The sequence below is a fragment of the Mauremys reevesii genome, linkage group 3 (assembly GCF_016161935.1).
Source record: "Mauremys reevesii isolate NIE-2019 linkage group 3, ASM1616193v1, whole genome shotgun sequence".
Lineage (NCBI taxonomy): Eukaryota > Metazoa > Chordata > Testudines > Geoemydidae > Mauremys > Mauremys reevesii.
The window spans coordinates 110,928,719-110,950,417 of NC_052625.1; the positions used below are offsets into that span (position 1 = coordinate 110,928,719).

General features: G+C 45.5%; 1 protein-coding gene across 2 annotated transcripts in view; it reads left to right on the forward strand.

The window, feature by feature from the left end:
* The first annotated feature begins 3,200 nt into the window (after positions 1 to 3,200).
* Positions 3,201 to 21,699, forward strand: part of MOXD1 (monooxygenase DBH like 1) — a 93,108-nt gene continuing 74,609 nt past the window's right edge. The window contains exon 1 of one of the 2 annotated variants that reach the window (XM_039531557.1): positions 3,201 to 3,461. In XM_039531557.1, the coding sequence (XP_039387491.1) occupies positions 3,201 to 3,461 (261 nt within the window). Of the gene's footprint in view, positions 3,462 to 12,079; positions 12,156 to 21,699 lie in introns of those variants that run through there. The other variant, XM_039531558.1, reaches the window with a different exon arrangement.

A 21,699-nucleotide genomic window follows, 5' to 3' on the forward strand; every position in this document is an offset into this window, starting at 1 on the left:
CAGCAATTCACAATATATGGAGTTATTCTGGAAGCTCTATGTTGATGCTAGTGGCATGTTTTTGCTAAACATAAGGGCCGGTCATGGTTGTATTAATGGACAGTTCATTTGAGTCTAAAGACAAGGCGTTGCTAATTTGCTAAATGTACGTGGTTGATTGGTTTTCATAAAATTAATACACCATTTAATCTGACTGGCAGACAGTTATCTAACTCAGATACAAACTAATTCAAACAAACAAAATAGAATAATTCAATTTTAAAATTTATTTTCTATCAATAGAAAATTAAAGGCCAGATGAGACTATTTGGGTGACTAAGTGCTGGTCTACACTAAAAAGTTAAATCTACCACTTATATCACTCAGGGGTGTGAAAAATCCACACCTCTGAGCTACATAGGTAAATTTACCTAATCCTTAGTGTAGACAGCACTACCACCTATTAGGAAGGTGGATTATTTATGCTGAGGGGAGTACCCCTTTGCCATACCTGACCTTTCTGTTTTTTTTCTTTTCTGTTTCATTCTGCCTTTATGTGAGTGTAACACTTCTCCAAGAGAAATGTAGACTTTGCAGTCTCTGAGATATTCCTAACCATAGAGGGATGGAAGTTAATCTACCAGTACTGTATGAAATGTAACTCTATTCTGATTGCAATTTGTGGAGTAATTAAAGCATCCAGGTTCATTTGACAGGGTTGGGATTGGGATTTCATTAGGGAGGAAGGATGGCTTTGTGGATAAGGTCCTGGTCTGGGACTCAAAATATTGGGGTTCAGTTTCTGGCTCTTCCACAGGCTTTCAGTTTTACCTTGGGCAAGTCACACAATCTCTGTGCCTCATCAGTTTCCCATCAGTTAAATGGGGATAATGATGCATCCAGGTGTGCTGTATGGATAAATCCAGTAATATACGTGTAAGCTTCACAGATACTAGCCAATGGAGAGTAGTGGGGGCATGAAAGTAGAATATAGTTATCTTTTATTAATTTTTTTTTAACTACTGCCCATCATCCTGGTATCTGAGCTCTTAGAATCTTTAAAATCAATAGCAGTAGTGAAGTCCCTAGTGAACCTCATGGAGCCTCAGGCTCTTCTCCCTTTTTGGAGTAAACAGGGGTAAGGTTTATTTTTTGTTTTATTTTATTTTTATTGATTTTCTTTGCTATTGTCTGGTTGGTATGGGTACTCTGGTGCTTATATAACACCCATGACTTGACTATCCAGGGTATATCTTCCCAACACCTCTCAAGTGAATGGATCTGGAATGTTGCTGAGGAAAGACGGAAGAAAAAGATTAAACACTGAGAATCGATAAGTATATTACCTTCCTGTACTAGCATGCCAGCCCAGTTCTGATGCGATCTTCCCCCTACGGCCTGAAATTACCAGTCTCCTCTTTTAAGAGGTCTTTTCACCCTACCTCTGGGTACCTTTCTGCATAGTCATGATAATTGACTTCCAAACGAATTAACACACATGGCCAGTGAAGGATATGTAGTTTTAAAAGTGAGCGCAAGCCTGGTAGCTTGGAGGCAATGCTCTTCGCAGCCTCCTGGGGCTTCCATTTGAGAACAAATGCCCTGTGTGGTGAACCTACCAGAAGCCATGAGAAAAGGGAGCTTTCACTACCGCTGCCCTGGGACAGGAACGTTTCCTATATGGGGATATGTATTTGGGCAGCTTTTTTAAAAGAAGAACTAAAAATCTTAGCGCGAAAACGTGACTTCAGCCATTCCTATTGCTCATGCCTCATTTTAGCAATATACAAGGAAGGGGCATAATAAGGTGTGTGTGTGTGAGGGGGCCGGGGGGTTAGATCCTAGGCACTTTCCTTGTAAGAGTACCCATCCATTTCTTCCCCGGTGAAAAAGAACTATTTCTCTGCTTCTGCCACTTCGTCAAGTCATGATATGATTCAACCTGCGCACATTTCCAGGGGTATGTCACGTTGTCCTTTAGGTTTTCTTGACGAATTAGGCGTCAACTGTGTACAGGGTGGTAGGGGCACGTGTTTGCCATTCAAACACAGAATGCATAAGAGCCGTATTCTCCACCTTGCATCTTCTCTACTTTCTATATACAAGCTTCTCATGGGGAGGGGGCACTATGGTGATATTTAGATGCAAATTTTAAGCTGGCGTTGTTGCGTGGGGGCGAGCGCACCCGCTGAACACCAGCCACGGTAGCTTCGCTGCGCGCCTTTAGAGTCCACCTTCCTCCCAGCTGCTCTGTCACTTGTCACAGCCCTAAGAAGTGAGGAGTAAGCCCCCCACCGATCTCTAACAAGGGCAATGCAGTGCTCCCATCTACACGAGGTGCTGCCTTACCGGAGTCCTGGCAGTGCCTGGAGGTTCACTGCGGTTGCCCTCTGTGTCAGATGAGGTTACACACAAGCTATTAGCAGGAGCAGGGGAAAGTGTGTGGCCGGCCCAGGGGCTGCTCGGAGGCTGGGACTGTGTAAAGCAGGAGGGCTCGAGCTGAGAGCGTGTCTCCTGGTAAATGACCGAGCACCCACTCACAGCGTCACCCATCCAGCCGGGCGGGCCCGGACAGGCGCCAGGGCTGCGGGAAGCTGGGATCTGCCCTGTCAGGCCGGGGCGGGTGGCTCGCCGGGCAAGGTGGCTCACGCAGCTGTGGTGCCTGCGGGCTGCCCCGGCACTGGCGGGAGGGTCCCAGCACTGGCGGGAGGGTCCCTCCCAAAGGAGAAGCCGCAGCCGGAGCCGGCCGGTGTACCAGGGGTTCACGGGGGGATGGAGCGGGGGTTGGGGCTCCTGACTCACCGAACCAAAGGGGGGGGACAAAACCCCACGTGGGCCCCCAGCCGCTTCTCCCTTGAACCCCTCTCGCCCCCATTCCTATTCTCCAGGACCCTTCCCCCCCGAGTGCCGCCCCACCCCTTCCCCCACGCCCACCCTGCCTCTTACCCCTGCGTCCCGCCCCCACCAGCCCCACCTTCCCCCCCCCCAGTGACCCGCCTCCGCCCCCCGCCGCCAGGCCCCTGCTCCCCCTGCTCCCAGCCGGGGCTGGCAGCGCTGGTGCCGCCCGCAGCGGAGGCGGGCTGAGCAGGACCCCCCGCCCCCCCAGTGCAGTGTGCGGCGGCGGCAGCAGAGCCCAGCGCCGGCTGAGAGGTGCTGGCTGGAGCCCGGCGACGTCTCCGCACCGAGCCTCTCCGTGCCCGAGCGAGCAGCTCCCGGGCGGGATGCGCCGCTGGCCGCTGCTCCTGTGGGGGCTGCTGCTCCCCGCCGCCACCACCGCGGCCGCCGGGCGCTACCCGCACAGCGCCGTGCTGGACGGGGCGGCCGGATACCGGCTCCTGTGGGGCCACCAGGGCAGCAGCATCTCCTTCCGCCTGGAGGTGCGCACCCAGGGCTACGTGGGCTTCGGGCTCTCCCCCACCGGGGCCATGGCGGCCGCGGACATCGTGGTGGGAGGCGTGGCCAGCGGCAAGCCCTACCTGCAGGTAAGGACCGCGCCGCCCCCGCCCCAGCACCTGGCCCACGACCCGCGCTCCTGCCCGGCTGCGAGCAGCGGGAGAAGAGGGAGCGCTGGGGACCAAGCCACGCTCTGCCCTCGCCTGTGCCCGCTCTAGTTCTGTCGCCTCGGCGTCTCTCCTCTTCCCTCCGCGCACCCCGCTTGCGGTGCCCGCCTGCTCTGCGAGCCTCCCCTTCCCTTCGCGGAGCTCTCCTACCGCTCGGGCTTTCCCTGCCCTTCCCAGCCTTTCCGGGGCTCTCCTCTCGCTTTAGGCTTTCCAGCCTTTCCTTTCGCTAGAACTAACTTTTCTTTTTTTTCTTTCTGTGTGACCCTTCTTCTGTCCCCAGGGGCGGCTCTAGAAAGTAGGCTGCCCCAAGCAGCGCGGAGCGCTGCGCCGCCCTTCCCCGGTCCCGCGGCGGGTCCCCTCTTCCCGCGGCTCCGGTTGAGCTCCTGCCGGCATGCCTGCGGCAGGTCCACCTGAGCCCGGGACGAGCGGACCTGCCGCAGGCATGCCGGCGGGAGCTCAACCGGAGCCAAATGCCGCCCCCCCGGGAAACGGCCGCCCCAAGCGCCTGCTTGGCGCGCTGGTGTCTAGAGCCGCCCCTGTCTGTCCCTCTGCCCGCTTTTCCTCTATTAAAGCTGTCAGGGTGAATCCCCCACCCCGCCGGATCAAGACTAGATAACAACCCTATTCTCTCCCCCTTCCCCGCTTTCTCCGCGTTGCGTTTCGGGGCTGAGCTCTGTGCCTGGAGAAGTGAAGTGCAAAGGCGGAGCCTCTTCCAGCGGGATGCGCCTTCCTTGGCACACTGCTGCCCATGAACAGTTAACCGAGCGACTGTTAACTATGCTTCTCGCGGGTGGCGCGGGCTTCCTGTATTATAATCTTTCTGCTCTTGGAGTTTCTCCTTTCTAGCCAATCTAGGGGACCCTACCGACATTATGACCTCCTTATAATCGGGATGTAACTTCCCCAACTTTTAGCCCCAGACCCAGCCTCAGCAACGGGAGCATAAGCTGTCTCTGCCCATCTCTGTTCATGCCATTATGTGCTGGAAGCAGACAGTAATAGTTTGACCTTGTTCTCACAAGGGGGGTTCAACAGCAGCAACTTTATGTGAGTACAGTATTTGTACTTGCAAAATGTACCTCCTGGTAAGACAAGCTCCCAAGGTGGTTTCAGTGAAACTCTCCAGGCCACTTGTTTTAATATAAGCCCGGTGGTAACATTTGCTAGGTAATGCTAAGAGGCCTGGCTTTGAAACAGGAGTCCGGGATCACATCCTCCTAACTTAATTGGTGTTATAGAAGTGTATAAAAATTATTAGAAATTGATCAGATGCCTGTTTTGCCGTGGGAAAAGCAATCCATTCACAACAGTGTAAATCTGAAGGAACTATTTTGTTTGAACCCAATGAAGTTAGATGATGTAAAATTGGTGTGAGAGGAGAATCAAGCCTGGTATCAACAAATGATGAACCAGATTCTGCCACTCTTACTTGCCTTGAATAGTAATTTATTCTCCCAGTAACTCCATTGATTTTAAAGGGACTACACATGGAGTAAAGTAGTAGCCAGAGCAAATAAGGGTGGAAGGATCAAGCCCTATAATATACTCCTGAGGGCATCCTGTGCCAAAAAAATTAAAAATACTGAGCACAATATTTTAAAATTCTGCACATTTTGTTTGTCAGATAAACGTGGAGGCTCCAGCATGACATTGGGGAAATACAGGCCACTGGCTGCACAGAGGTGGGAGAATACTGTGCAGTTCCCCTCCTCCCCCGGGGCACGGACTCAGCGGTGAGGCTGCACCCAACCCTGACACTGCAAGGACTGGGCCTGCCCCAGAAACATCCTAGGGCCCTGCCCCTCTATGCCATGTGCACCCGCACTCAGCAAGGCAGGATCCAAGTGTGGAGGGGCTTAGTGTGGGGGGATCCAGGTATGGGTTGAGAGGGTTCTGTGTAAAGTAATCTGGGTGCGGACAGCTCAGTGGGGGATTTGGGTGTGGAGGGGATGTGGATGAAGAGGGGATTGTTGGTTATTTTTGGATGCAATGGTAATGGGACTCTGCAGGGGGGTTCAGAGGGGAGAGGGTCTGGGTGTGGGGGACCAGATGCTGGGGAGGGACTCAGTGGGGTGGGGATCCAGGTGCAACTGGTTGGGGCTCGGTGGGGTGAGGATCCAGGTCCGGGTGGCTCATCAGGGTGGTCCAGGTGCAGCGGGAGTGGGGCTCCTCGGGGGGGGTCTGAGTGTGTGGGGGGGTGAGGCTCAGTGGGAGGGTCTGAGTATGATGGGGTCTGGATGCAAGGGGGTTGGGCGATGGGAGAGCAGCTCTCTGTACAGGGATCCCTCCCCCTGCAGCTGAGGAGTGATGGGTGCAGGAAGCAGTGGGGGAGGGGGAAGTTTGCAGAGCTTCCTGCAGCTGGGGGAGAAATCTGGAGATGAGTCTGATCCAGCACTGGATATCGTGCAGGGGAAGAGGAAATCCCATCCTCCCCAGCCCAGAGTAGCAGCTGAGCCAGGCACAGGCTAGAGCCACCAGCCAGGTCTTCTGCAGTCTTGCCTCCTGCCCCACAGTGCTTTGCCTCTCTGCCGGCTGCCCTGGGCACCTGAAACTTACTGCTGGGGAGGGTCATATGACCGCTCTTGTGAACATAAGAACATAAGAAAGGCCGTACCGGGTCAGACCAAAGGTCCATCTAGCCCAGTATCTGTCTACCGACAGTGGCCAATGCCAGGTGCCCCTGAGGGAGTGAACCTAACAGGCAATGATCAAATGATCTCTCTCCTGCCATCCATCTCCATCCTCTGACGAACAGAGGCTAGGGACACCATTCTTACCCATCCTGGCTAATAGCCATTTATGGACTTAGCCACCATGAATTTATCCAGTCCCCTTTTAAACATTGTTATAGTCCTAGCCTTCACAACCTCCTCAGGTAAGGAGTTCCACAAGTTGACTGTGCGCTGCGTGAAGAAGAACTTCCTTTTATTTGTTTTAAACCTGCTGCCTATTAATTTCATTTGGTGACCCCTAGTTCTTGTATTATGTGAATAAGTAAATAACTTTTCCTTATCCACTTTCTCAACATCACTCATGATTTTATATACCTCTATCATGTCCCCCCTTAGTCTTCTCTTTTCCAAACTGAAGAGTCCTAGCCTCTTTAATCTTTCCTCATATGGGACCTTCTCTAAACCCCTAATCATTTTAGTTGCTCTTTTCTGAACCTTTTCTAGTGCTAGAATATCTTTTTTGAGGTGAGGAGACCACATCTGTACACAGTATTCGAGATGCGGGCGTACCATGGATTTATATAAGGGCAATAACATATTCTCAGTCTTATTCTCTATCCCCTTTTTAATGATTCCTAACATCCTGTTTGCTTTTTGACCGCCTCTGCACACTGCGTGACATCTTCAGAGAACTATCCACGATAACTCCAAGATCTTTTCCTGACTCGTTGTAGCTAAATTAGCCCCCATCATGTTGTATGTATAGTTGGGGTTATTTTTTCCAATGTGCATTACTTTACATTTATCCACATTAAATTTCATTTGCCATTTTGTTGCCCAATCACTTAGTTTTGTGAGATCTTTTTGAAGTTCTTCACAATCTGCTTTGGTCTTAACTATCTTGAGTAGTTTAGTATCATCTGCAAACTTTGCCACCTCACTGTTTACCCCTTTCTCCAGATCATTTATGAATAAATTGAATAAGATTGGTCCTAGGACTGACCCTTGGGGAACACCACTAGTTACCCCTCTCCATTCTGAGAATTTACCATTAATTCCTACCCTTTGTTCCCTGTCCTTTAACCAGTTCTCAATCCATGAAAGGACCTTTCCTTTTATCCCATGACAGCTTAATTTACGTAAGAGCCTTTGGTGAGGGACCTTGTCAAAGGCTTTCTGGAAATCTAAGTACACTATGTCCACCGGATCCCCCTTGTCCACATGTTTGTTGACCCCTTCAAAGAACTCTAATAGATTAGTAAGACACGATTTCCCTTTACAGAAACCATGTTGACTATTGCTCAAGAGTTTATGTTTTTCTATGTGTCTGACAATTTTATTCTTTACTATTGTTTCAACTAATTTGCCCGGTACCGACGTTAGACTTACCAGTCTGTAATTGCCGGGATCACCCCTAGAGTCCTTTTTAAATATTGGCGTTACATTAGCTAACTTCCAGTCATTGGGTACCGAAGCCGATTTAAAGGACAGGTTACAAACCTTAGTTAATAGTTCCGTAACTTCACATTTGAGTTCTTTCAGAACTCTTGGGTGAATGCCATCTGGTCCCGGTGACTTGTTAATGTTGAGTTTATCAATTAATTCCAAAACCTCCTCTACTGACACTTCAATCTGTGACAGTTCCTCAGATTTGTCACCTACAAAAGCCAGCTCAGGTTTGGGAATCTCCCTAACATCCTCAGCCGTGAAGACTGAGGCAAAGAATCCATTTAGTTTCTCCGCAATGACTTTATCATCTTTAAGCGCTCCTTTTGTATTTTCATCGTCAAGGGGCCCCACTGGTTGTTTAGCAGGCTTCCTGCTTCTGATGTACTTAAAAAACATTTTGTTATTACCTTTAGAGTTTTTGGCTAGCCGTTCTTCAAACTCCTCTTTGGCTTTTCTTATTACACTCTTGCACTTAAGTTGGCAGCGTTTGTGCTCCTTTCTATTTGCCTCACTAGGATTTGACTTCCACTTTTTAAAGGAAGTCTTTTTATCTTTCACTGCTTCTTTTACATGGTGGTTAAGCCACGGTGGCTCTTTTTTAGTTCTTTTACAGTTTTTCTTAATTTGGGGTATACATTGAAGTTGGGCCTCTATTATGGTGTCTTTAAAAAGGGCCCACGCAACTTGCAGGGATTTCACTTTAGTCAATGTACCTTTTAACTTTTGTCTAACTAACCCCCTCATTTTTGTATAGTTCCCCCTTTTTGAAATTAAAGGCCACAGTGTTGGGCAGTTGGGATGTTCTTCCCACCACAGGGATGTTGAATGCTATTGTATTATGGTCACTATTTCCAAGCGGTCCTGCTATAGTTACCTCTTGGACCAGCTCCTGCACTCCACTCAGGATTAAATCTAGAGTCGCCTCGCCCCTTGTGGGTTCCCGTACCAGCTGCTCCATGAAGCAGTCATTTAAAGTATCGAGAAATTTTATCTCTGCATTTCGTCCTGAAGTGAAATGTTCCCAGTCAATATGGGGATAATTGAAATCCCCCACTATTATTGGGTTCTTAATTTTGATAGCCTCTCTAATTTCCCTTAGCATTTCATCATCACTATTACTGTCCTGGTCAGGTGGTCGATAATAGATCCCTAATGTTATATTTTTACTAGAGCATGAAATTTCTATCCATAGAGACTCTATGGAACCTGTGGATTCGCTTAAGATTTTTACTTCATTTGAATCTACACTTTCTTTAACATATAGTGCCACTCCTCCCCCTGCACGGCCTGTTCTGTCCTTCCGATATATTTTGTACCCCGGAATGATTGTGTCCCATTGATTGCTCTCAGTCCACCAGGTTTCTGTGATGCCTATTATATCAATATCCTCCTTTATCACAAGGCACTCTAGTTCACCCATCTTATTATTTAGACTTCTGGCATTTGTGTACAAGCACTTTAAAAACTTGTCCCTGTTTATTAGCCTGCCTTTTTCTGATGTGCCAGATTCTTTTTTATGTGACTGTTCATCATCTGATCCGGCCCTTACATCATATTTCTCATTCTTCTGCTCCTGACTATAACCTGGAGATTCTCTATCATCAGACTCTCCCCTAAGAGAAGTCTGTGTCCGATCCACACGCTTCTCTGCAGCAGTCGGCTTTCCCCCATCACCTAGTTTAAAAACTGCTCTTGTGGCTTCACTTTGCTTCCCTGTCAGAAAGTAATTTTTCTGCAGGGAAGCAAAAAATCTACGGGGGACATAAATTCTGCACATGTGCAATGGTGCAGAATTCCCTCAGGAGTAATAGTTGTAGCCTTTCTTTTCTCCTCCAGGATTTAATGGAAGTATTTGTTCATTGAAGTGACTTCATACAATTGGAGATGCTTTTATTTTAAGCATATGGCATCTCTAAAACTTCAGCAGTAGAAACCAAGTTCTAAAATTTCTCTGTTGCATCAACTCAATAATCAAATAATCAATAATCAGATTTTCTAAAATAAACTAATTTTTGGAATACTAGTAACATGTTTAACATTTGGAATACTTTGTTATTTTACTGCATGAAGTACAGGCATATATTAACTAGTAATTTCAGGTAAAAAGGGATTTTCTTTGATCTTTCAAACTGAAGATAGATTTACAGAAAATCTGTCTCTGAATAAAACACAAAACCAAAAGAGACCAGTTTAGTTATCTGGAAATGTATGTCCTAGATTCACAGCGATTAAGGCCAGAAGGGACCACTGGATCATCTAGACCAGGGATTGGCAACCTTTGGCACGCGGCTCGCCAGGGTAAGCACCCTGGCGGGCTGGGCCGTTTTTTTTACCTGCCGCGTCATCAGGTTTGGACGATCACGGCTCCCACTGGCCATGGTTCACCGCTCCAGGCCAATGAGGGCTGCGGGAAGCGGTGAGGGATGAGGGATGTGCTGGCTGCCGCTTCCTGCCGCCCCTATTGGCCTGGAGCGGCGAACCGCGGCCAGTGGGAGCCACGATCGGCCGAACCTGACGACGCGGCAGGTAAACAAACCGGCCCGGCCCGCCAGGGTGCTTACCTTGGCGAGCCACATGCCAAAGTTGCCGATCCCTGATCTAGACAGACCTGTATAAGTCAGGCCATTACATTTCATCCAGTTGCCCCTGAATTGAACTTGTGTTTGACTAAAGCATATCTTCCAGAAAGGCATCGAGTCTTGATTTCAAGACCACAAAATTCCCAGTTTGTTCCAATGGTTAATAATCCTCCCTCTTAAAAATTCATGCTTTATTTTTACTTTGAATTTGTCAGGCTTCAGTTTTCAGTCAGTGGTTCTTGTTATATCTTTCTTTAGTAGATTAAAGAGCCTTTTAGTACCAGGTATTTTCTCCCTAGGAAGGTGTTTATATACTGTTATCAAGTCATTGCTCAATCTTCTTTCTGGTAGGCTAAACAGATTGAGCTCTTCAAGTCTTTAACTGTAAGGCATTTTCTCCAGTTTTGAAATAATTTATGTGGCTCTCTTCTACACCTTTCTAATTTTTCAACATCCATTTTAAAATGTAAACAACAGAACTCTATGCAGTATTCCAGTAAATCTTAAAAGATTATGTTCACTGTCATGCACAATAAATTACAACTGAGATGAAAAAGTGATATTAGCAACTTCCTATTATTTTTTGGAACTGCACATTTTATTCATAAACCTATGCTATGCCAAGTGGAATGACTTATTCTGTTGCAGTGTGAAATAGAGTCTTGCTGAAATGCCAGTATCTATTCAGCATCACTTTTTCTCCATCATCCTTTCCCCAGTGCTGCATCCTAAAACCTTTCTGTAAAATGAGGCAGAGTCTTATATAAGAATAGCCATACTGGGTCAGACCAGTCATCCATTTAGCTCAGTATCCTGTCTTCTGACGGTGGCCAATGCTTTTCAAGGAATGAACAGAATAGGGCAATTATTGAGTGATCCATTCCATGTTGCTCAGCACCAGGATCCAACAGTTGGAGGCTTTGGGACACCCGGAACATGGGATTGCATCCCTGGCTAATAGCCATTAATGAACTTATTCTCCATGAATTTATCTAATTCCTTTTTTTCAATCCACTTATGGTTTTGGTCTTCACAACAACCCCTGGCAATGAGTTCTTCAGGTTGACTGTCTTTTGTGGGAAGAAGCACTTCCTTATGATTGTTTAAAACCTGCTGCCTATTAATTTCATTGGGTGACCCTAGTTCTTGCGTTCTGTGTCGGGGTAAATAGCACTTCCTTATTCACTTTCTACACACCATTCATGATTTTATAAACCTCTATTAGATCCTCCCTGAGTCGTTTCTTTTTGAAGCTGAACAGACCCAGTCTAAATCTTTCCTCATTTGGAAGCTAGTCCATCCCCCTAATCATTTTTGTTGCCCTTTTCTGTACTTTTTTTCAATTCTAATTTTTTTTTTGAGGTGAGGCAACCAGAACCGCATGTAGAGTTCATGGTGTGGGCATACCATAAATTTACATATTAGTATTATGATGATATTGTCTGTCTTATTATCGATACGTTTCTGGTTAGATTTTTTGACTGCTCAGGCACATTGAGCGGATGTTACCAAAGAACTACCCTGATGACTCCAAGATCTCTTTTTTGAGTGATAATATCTAATTTAGTTCCCATCATTTTGTATTGTGATGGGGCAAGGCCAGATGACTATAGTAAAGTAATGGGAAACAGATATATTAGCCACAGGATAAACAAATCTCTGTTACCAGGATAAGCAAATGGCAGCTGCTTCAGGTCAGTTAAGACACCTGGGACCAATTAAGATCTTTCCAGAAGGCAGAGAGGACAGCTAGGTTGATTGGGACACCTGAAGCCAATCAGGGGCCGGCTGAAACTATTTAAAAGCCTCCCAGTTAGTCAAGTGGGCACATGTGTCAGGAGTTGTAGGAGGAAGTTGCACTGTTGGAGAGACTGAGCAGAACAAACCATATCAGGCACAAGGAAGGAGGCCTTGAGGTAAGGGTGAAGTGGATCTTGAGGAAGTGGGAGCTGCTGTGGGGAAGTGGCCTAGGGAATTGTACGCGTCCTATTTCTAAAAGGTCAGCTACCATAGCTGATACTATTAGGGTCCCTGGGCTGGAGCCTGGAGTAGAGGGTGGGCCCGGGCTCCCCCCTGTGCCCCCGATTAATCACTGAGACTGGGAAACAACAGAGACTGTGCAAGGGAGGGTAGCTTCTCCTCACCTCACTTGCTGGCTTATGATGAAAATGGCTCAGTAGGCTGTGACCTTTGCCTCTAAAGAGAGAAGAGTTACGTGGAGGGTCACAGTGAGCTTCTAAGGCTAGCAAAATCTGCCAGGAAACACAGAACCCCCGGAGACAAGGACAGAGCTTTGTCACAATATGTATAGTTAGGATTATGTTTTCCAATGTGCATTACTTAGCATGTATCAACACCAAATTTCATCTACCATTTTCTTGCCCAGTCACTCTATTTTGTGTGACTCTTCACAGTCAGCACTGAACTTAACTACCTTGAGTAATTTTGCATCATCTTCAGACTTTGTCACTTCACTGTTTACCTCCATTTCCAGATCATTTATGAATATGTTGAACAGCACTGGTACCAGTTCAGATAATTTTGGGGAGCCTGCTATTCACCTCTCTCCACTGTGAAAACTGGACATTTTTTTCCTACCCTTTGTTTCTTATCTTTTAACTAATTATTGATCCATGAGAGAACCTTCCCTCTTATCCCAGGACAGCTTACTTTGCTTAAGAGCCTTTGGTGAGGGACCTTGTCAAAGGCTGTCTTGTCCACATGCTTTTTGACTCCCTCAAAGAATTCTAATAGATTAATGAGGCATGATTTCCCTTTACTAAAGCCAGGTTGACTCTTCCCCAACATATCAGGGTCATCTCTGTGTCTGATAATTCTGTTCTTTACAAAAGTTTCAACCAATTTGCCTGACACTGAAGTTAGGTTTACCAGCCTGTAATTGCTAGGATCACCTCTGGAGCTTTTTTAAAAACTGACGTTTCATTAGCTGTCCTCCAGTCCTCTGGGAAAGAGGCTGATTTAAGCAATGGGTTATGTACCACAGTTAGTAGTGCTGCAATTTCATATTTGAGTTCCTTCAGAACTTTTGAGTGAATACCATCTGGTCCTGGTGATTTATTACTGGTTTATTTATCAATTTGTTCCAAAATCTCCTCCACTGACACCTCAATTTAGGACAGTTCCTCAAATTCAAAGTGGGCACTCAGAATCACTGGTCCCTTGTGACAGTTTTGGCGCTTATCTTTTTTTTCTCTAACCCTCTTTGCCCTCCCTTCTATTTTTAAAGAAAGTGTTACAGGAAGAGAGTGGTCATTGTTTGAGAAGAGACATTATAAGTATAGCAAAACTACTTCAGTCAATAATTGTAAAACCAGGTTCTGTTTACTACCCTGTGAAAGATCAGTTCATTGGGGTGGAAGAAGACTGCAGAGGGTTTCCAGAGTGCAGAAAAAAATCTTTTGCCTGGCATACACACTTCATCCCTACATGTGCACTCCAGTCACCACCCTACCACCAAGAAGCATTTTCCTTGTGTGTGTGTGTGTGTGTGTGTGTGTGTATATATATATATATATATATTAAAATAGCATTTCAAATCCTGGCTATTCAATATAGATTTTACTTTGTAGATTTTTAAATGTCGCTTGGACTTTGATGTTACAACATTTGTTTCACCTGAGCCTTAATGCAACAGAAGAGATTTCTGGTTGGGTAGAGCTAAAAGGACTTGAAAGACAATTCTGTTAACTCTCTCTAAGTACTGTAGATCAATCAGGCTGAAGAGTGTAATTATATCATAGAAGGAAACATGATTTAAAAAAGTGTGGCTAAGTGATTTGAATGATGGGGCGATAATACATTAGTGGCCAAGCATTTCAGGAGTTCAGCTATTGGAGTGGGAGCCTAGTAAACAATTTTGGGAGGGTGCAGAGAACAAGTCTTATGGCATGGTCACTTTAGCATACTTAATAGTATACTTGTATGAGGGGCTGGAAAACTAGAAAGGGGAGAGAGATACAGATAAAGCTGGAGAAGAGGTGAGGAACTGTGGTTATCAATAAGAATGCTACAGCCAAGCATTCTGCCATGTTGCAGAGAGCATTGCAGTGGCATAGCTGCAGATTGCACAGGACTACAATGAACATGCTTTTTTTTAAAAACAGCAAACGGTGAAACAAAGCAATGGTGCCTGATGTAGGAAATCTGGGAGCTCCTTATGATTCCATTAGAGAAACCATTGAACAGCTCATGCATGTAAAAATGTTACCCCTGTAATATTGCCAAGGTCACTTTCAATCTGGATTACAAGCCGTGAAAGTGCTTGGGGCAGCCTTAACTTTTGCATCTAGCTATATTTTAAAAAAGTGCCTCTCTCATTTGTGCTCATGAATTGACACAGCATGCATTTTCATGCTAAATCCAAGCCTTCTCCTTCGGTCTCCACCTCTGTCTGGAATTGTGCATCCTGACCCGCAGCACGTAGCAGTTTAGAGACCCATTTTGAGTAATCCTCCTTGATGAATGCCTATTTTATGCAATTATACAAGAGGGTTGCATTGTAAGATTCATCTGTTGAATTTACACAAAAATAGTCCTTACTCAGGGTGTAAATCATTAGTGAATAGGGGCTGTGTATCACTAAAAAGTACTTCATTATTCATTACAGACTTGCTTGTTAACTCTCACCCAAACTAAAAAATATCTGTTATCAAATGTATCCCATAGAGTTAGCATTTTCGTACAAGCAAATAAGCTTGGAATGGATTTTAAAAGACAGAAAACAGTGAGCATTCTCTGTGCTTGACGATATGCTGCTTTTAAGTGCACTCATGCCAACAGCAACAAAAAAGTGTTTATAAAACAAGTTGAAAGTCAGCAAAAGAGGAGATGCAAAATGTGTACCATCCTGACATATTTCAGTTTGTGCTTTGTTGGAGATATTTCTTGCAATGTGGAAAAATCTCCAGATGACTATTAAGCCCCTCTTAGCTTGAGTTTGGGACATACGGAGACATTGCAGCATAATTAGCCAGGCGAAAAAATAATTTGAAGAGCAACAAGCAAAAGATACAAAATCCAACAGCAAAATAAATAAATAAATTAAATAATAAATAAATTAAATACATTAAAAACATGAAGCCTACCAAACAGTCAGTGGGGCCACTGGACGATTGAGGTGCTAAAGGAGCACTCAAGAAAGATTAGGCCATGGTGGAAAAGCTACATGAATTCTTTGCATCAGTCTTCACTGCAGAGAATGAGGGAGATTCCCACACCTGAGCCATTCTTTTTAGGTGACAAATCTGAGGAACTGTCCCAGATTGATTTGTAAATAGGGGAGGTTTTGGAACAAATTGATAAACTAAAGAGTAGTAAATCACCAGGATCAGACAGTATTCACCCAGACATTCTGAAGGAACTCAAATATAAAATTGCAGCACTAGTAACTGTGGTATGTAACCAATCATTTTAATCAGCTTCTGTACCAAATGACTACGGGGCAGCTAATGTGGCACCAATTTTTTAAAAAAGGGTCCAGAGGCAATCCTGGCCTGTAAACCTAACTTCAGGGCCAAGCAAATTGGTTGAAACTATAGTAAAGAACAGGATTATCAAACGCAGAGATGAACACAATTTGTTGGGAAAGAGTCAACATGGCTTTTGTAAAGGGAAATCATGCCTCACCAATCTATTAGAATTCTTTGAGGGGGTCAACAAACACGTGGGCAAGGGTGATCCAGTGGATATAGTGTATTGGACTTTCAGAAAGCTTTTGACAAGGTCCTATACCAAAGGCTCTTAAGTAAAGTAAGCAGTCATGGATTAAGTGATCAGTAACTGATTAAGAAAGGAAACAAATGGTAGGAATAAATGATCAGTTTTCAGAATGGCAAGAGTTAAATAGAGGTGTTTCTTAGGGATCTGTACTGGGACCAGTGCTGTTCAACATATTCACAAATAATCTGGTAAAGGGATAAACAGTGAACTGGCAAAATTTGCAGACAATAGAAAATTACTCAGGATAGTTAAATCCAAAGCAGACTGCAAGGATTTACAAAGGGTTCTCATAAAACTGGGTGACTGGGCAAGAAAATGACAATTGAAATTCAAAGTTGATAAATGCAAAGTAATGAACATTGGAAAACATAATCCCAACTATACACACAAAATTATGGGGGCTAAATTAGCTGTTACTTCTTAGGAAAGGGATCTTGGAATAATTGTGAATAGTTCTCAGAAAACATCTGCTCAATGTGCAGCAGCAGTTAAAAAAGCTAACAGAATGTTAGGAACAAGATAGATAATAAGACAGTAGATATCATAATGCCACTATATAAATCCATGGCATGCCTACATCTTGAATACTTCATGCAGATCTGGTTGTCCCATCTCAAAGAAGATACATTGGAATTGCAAAAGGTACAGAGCAGGGCAACAAAAATGATTAGGGGTATGGAACAGCTTCCATACAAGGAGAGATTAAAAAGACTTGGACTTTTCAGCTTGGAAAAGAGACAACTGAAGGGCGGGGGATATGACAGAGGTCTATAAAATCATGAATAAGTGGAGAAAGTGAATAATGAAGTGTTTTTTACTCCTTCAAGAACCAGAGGTCACCCAATGAAATTAATAGGCAGCAGCTTTAAAACAAAGAAAAAGAAATACTACCTTACACAACACACAGTCAGCCTGTGGAACTCATTGGCAGGGATGTTGTGAAGGCCAAAACTATAAGTGGATTAAAAAAAAGAATTAGGTAAATTCATGGAGGATGCATCCATCAATGGCTATTAAGCAAGACGGTCAGGGATGCAACCCCATTCTCTTGGTGTCCCTATTCTCTGACTGCCAGAAGCTTCAGTCCGGCCCCTGTGGAAGAAGTCCCGGAGGTCCCAGAAAATCACAGAATCAGTGACCTCCATTTCTGCTGTGATCAAATTGTATCCTTATTTATAGTACTTTTGTTGTCTTTATGAAACAAGGAGGAGATGAGATTTTTCTTACAGTTCTTCATTAACCCATACAGTTTCATATATAGGACACAATGTGAACAAAAACACTTAAGTGAGAACACAAGAAATATAGTTATGATATGATATCATATATATATATATATATATATAATATGATTGTTATCTAAAATCCTTATTTTCAATGCTATATGGGGGAGAATTTTCCAAAGCACCTAAGGAATTTTGGAGCACAAGTCTCATTGACAGCTGTGCTCCAAAATACCTTAGGTGCTTTTGAAAATCTTCCACATAATAATTTCAAGTAATTAAAAACAAAATAACATCTAACTTATAAATCTGGATCCAGAATGAGGGATGTTCCTAATAAGAGACAGCTGAGAGATATGCATAAATCTCCAACCTTAAGTCCACCTGAAAGATAGTCACTTCAGATGCCATTTGACTAGCATTTACTTTATCTGCAGACTAAAGAATCCTAGGTTGTCGGGCACCCCCACGCAGTGAAGTTTTTTCCCCTAGAGCATATTGTCACATGCTTTGAATAGTCTAGGTTTTTTTTAATGACAGTCCTGCATCTAGCTCTATAACTTACGGTTGAACAAGATCATATCTTTTAGACAGCTAATTGTGATGTAAAGACTCCAGGTGATGGAGAATTTACCAAATACCTTGGGAACCTGTTCTGGTGGTTAATTATCCTCAATGTTAAAAAACTGTCTTATTTCAACTTCCAAACACTGGATCTTATTATGCCTTTGTATGCTAAATCAATGAGCCCTCCAGTATCCAATATCTTCCCTCTGTGTAGGTAATAATCAAAATATCTATGTCTACACTACTAAATTACGTTGATTTTATAGAAGTCGATCTTTAGAAATAGATTTTATACAGACAATTGTGTGTCCCCACTAAGCGAATTAAGTCGGCGGAGTGCGTCCTCAGTACCGTGGCTAGCATCGACTCACAGAGTGGTGCACTGTGGTCAGCTATCCCACAGTTCCTGCAGTCTCCACTGCCCATTCGAATTCTGGGTTAAGCTCCCCATGCCTGATGGGGCAAAAACATTGTCACGGGTGGTTTTGGGTACATGTCATCAGTCTCCCCTCCCTTATTCCCTCCCTCCTTGAAAGCAACTGCAGACAATCATTTTGCGCCTTTTTTCCTGGGTTACCTGTGCAGATGCCATAGCACGGCAAGCATGGAGCCCGCTCAGCTCACTGCTGCTGTTGTGAGCATTGTAAACACCTTGCGCATTATCCTGCAGCATGTGCAGAACCTGGCTAAGAGACGGCAGCACAAGGACAATTGTAAGGAGGACACGGACACATATTCCTGATCATGGGATGTGGCAATTGGGACATCATGGTGGCAGTGGGGCAGGTTGATACAGTGGAACGCTGATTCTGGGCCCGACAAACAAGCACAGACTGGTGGGACCGCATAGTGTTGCAGGTATGAGATGATTCCCAGTGGCTGTGAAACTTTCACATGCATTGGGCCACTTTCCTGGAACTCTGAGTTGCTTTCCCCCACCCCGAAGTGCAGGAATACCAAGATGAGAGCTGCCCTGACTGTTGAGAAGCGAGTGGCAATAGCCCTGTGGAAGCTTGAAACGCCTGACTGCTACCGGTCAGTTGGGAATCAATTTGGAGTGGGCAAATCTACTGTGGGGACTGCTGTGATTCAAGTAGCCAATGCAATCACTGACGTTCTGCTATCAAGGGTAGTGACTCTGGGAAATGTGCAGATCATAGTGGATGGTTTTGCTGCAATGGGGTTCCCTAACTGTGGTGGGGCGATAAATGGAATGCATATTCCCATCTTGGCACTGGACCACCTTACCAACCAGTATGTAAACCACAAGGGGTACTTCTCAAGGGACAATCACAAGGGACGATTCACAGACATTAACGTGGGATGGCCAGGAAAGGTGCATGACACTCGCATCTTTAGGAACTCCGGGCTGTTTGAACAGCTGCAAGAAGGGACTTACTTCCCAGACCAGAAAATTACTGTTGGGGATGTTGAAATGCCAATAGTTATTCTTGGAGACCCAGCCTACCCCTTGCTCTGATAGCTCATGAAACCATACACAGGCAGCCTGGACAGTAGTAAAGAGCAGTTCAACTATAGGTTGAGCAAGTGCAGAATGGCGGTAGAATGTGCCTTTGGATGTTTAAAAGCTTGCTGGTGCTGTTTGCTGACTAGGTTAGACCTCAGCACAACCAATATTCCCTTTGTTATTGCTGCTTGCTGTGTGCTCCATAATCTCTGTGAGACTAAGGGGGAGACGTTTATGGCGGGGTGGGAGGTTGAGGCAAATTTCCTGGCGGCCGATTTTGAGCAGCCAGACACCAGGGCGATTAGAAGAGCACAGCCAGGTATACTGCACATCAGAGAGGCTTTGAAAACTAGTTTCATGACTGGTCAGGCTTCAGTGTGAGAGTTGTGTGTGTTTCTCCTTGATGCAAACCCGGCCCTTTCATTGATTTTAATTCCCTGTAAGCCAACCACCCTCTCCCCTTCAATCACAGCTGGCAAAGGAAATAAAGTCACTATTGTTTTAAAACCATGTATTCTTTCTTTCTTTATTAATTTAAAAAAAAGTGAGATAACTGACAAGGTAGCACGGGTTGGGTGGGGTGGGTTGGGGAAGAGGGAAGGACAAGGCCACATTGCTTATTGTGGCCACACTACAAATCAAAACTGTTTGAATTACAGCCTTCTGTTGCTTGGGCCATCCTCTAGGGTAGAGTGGCTGGGTGCCTGGAGCCTCCTCCCCTCCCCCGCGTTCTTGGGTGTCTGGGTGAGGAGAATATGGAACTTGGGGAGGAGGGTAGACGGTTATAAGGTGGATGCAGCGGCGGTCTGTGCTCTTGTTGGCTTTCCTGCAGCTTCACCAGATGCCTGAGCATGTGCGTTTGCTCCCCCATTAGCCTCAGCATCGCATCCTGCCTCTTCTCATTGGACTGTGCGGGAGGACTGCATGAGCTCGGAAAACATGTCATTGCGAGTGCATTTTTTTCCGCCTCCTAAACTGCAATAACCTCAGGGACGGAAATGATAGGGGGAGCATAAAAATATTTGCACCTGCAGGGGGATAAAAAGGGAGAGTAAAATTTAAGATGATACATTTCTGAGAACAAAAGGGAGACTCTTTCACAGTGAATCAAGCAAGTCACAGCAGACAGCACATGTGCTTTAGGTACAAGGTTGCATTTTGCCTTTTATATTGAGTGCCTGCTGGTATGGTGCCACATCACACACGGCTGGGCAACAGAATTCGGTTTCCAGGCAGCCATGGTAAGCCAAAGGGTACGCGGGTTTGGCTTCTAACGCCTTCATAATATGTGGGAATGGTTTCGAACTTCAGCACCCTCCTTTCCCATAGCAAGCAATGCCGGTTGGGCTTGCCATTTAAAAGGAGGGGCTGCAGTTTTCGGGTGAATGTGCAGCACACACCCCTCCCCAACCCCACTGCGTGGCTATTCTCTGGGATGATCCCTTCACCCCTCCCCCCACCACATGGCTATTCTCAGGAATGATCCCTTTTAGCCAAGTGCAAACAGCCCAACATGACCAGGGTCCTTTTACTGCTCCCTTACAAAAATTCCCCTATTTCAACCAGGTGAGCATGAATGATATCACTCCCCTGAGGCTAACACAGAAAGATATAGACCAAATGTTGCTTGAATGTGACCAAAATACAGGATCATTCACTGCCATGCTTTGTGCTGCAATGATTCCAGACTACTTGCTACTGGCTTGGCGTAGTATAAAGTGTTCTACCGTGGAGGCCGAAATAAGGCAGCCCTCCTCAGAAACCTTCTGCAAAGGCTTTCAGAGTACCTCCAGGAGAGCTTCATGGAAATGTCCCTGGAGGATTCCCACTCCATCCCCAGACATGTTAAGAGACTTTTCCAGTAGCTGTACTGGCCGCAAATACATCCCAAGTCTTCAGGGCAAATGAAACATTAAAAACTATTGCTTTTAAACCCTGTACTGTAGTTACAAATATGCACTCACCAGAGGTGCCTTCTCTGCCTTCAGGGTCAGGGATCCCACCTTGGGAGGGTATTGAATGAAAAGGTCCTGGCTGCCAGGGAGAATGGATTCACTGCTTGCCTGCTGCGCATTCTCCTCCTCCTCTTCCTCATCCACAAAGTCCTGCTCCCTGTTGCATGAGACTCCCCCCTTTCAGGTGTCCCCAGACAGTGGTGGGTAGTGGTAGGGTCACCCCCAGAATGCCACGCAGCTGATGATAGAAGCGGCATGTATGGGGCTGTGACCCGGAGTGACTGTTTGCCTCCTTTGTCTTTTGGTAAGCTTGCCTGAGTTCCTTAACTTTCATGTGGTACTGCTGTGTCCCTGTTGTAGCCTCTCCATCATGCCCTGTGTGATTTTGGCATATATATTAGCATTTCTTCTTTTTGATCGGCGTTCTGCCTGCGCAGATTCTTCTCCCCATATAGCAATCAGATCCAGTGTCTCCATGTTCAGTCCACACTGGAGCTCGTTTGCGATT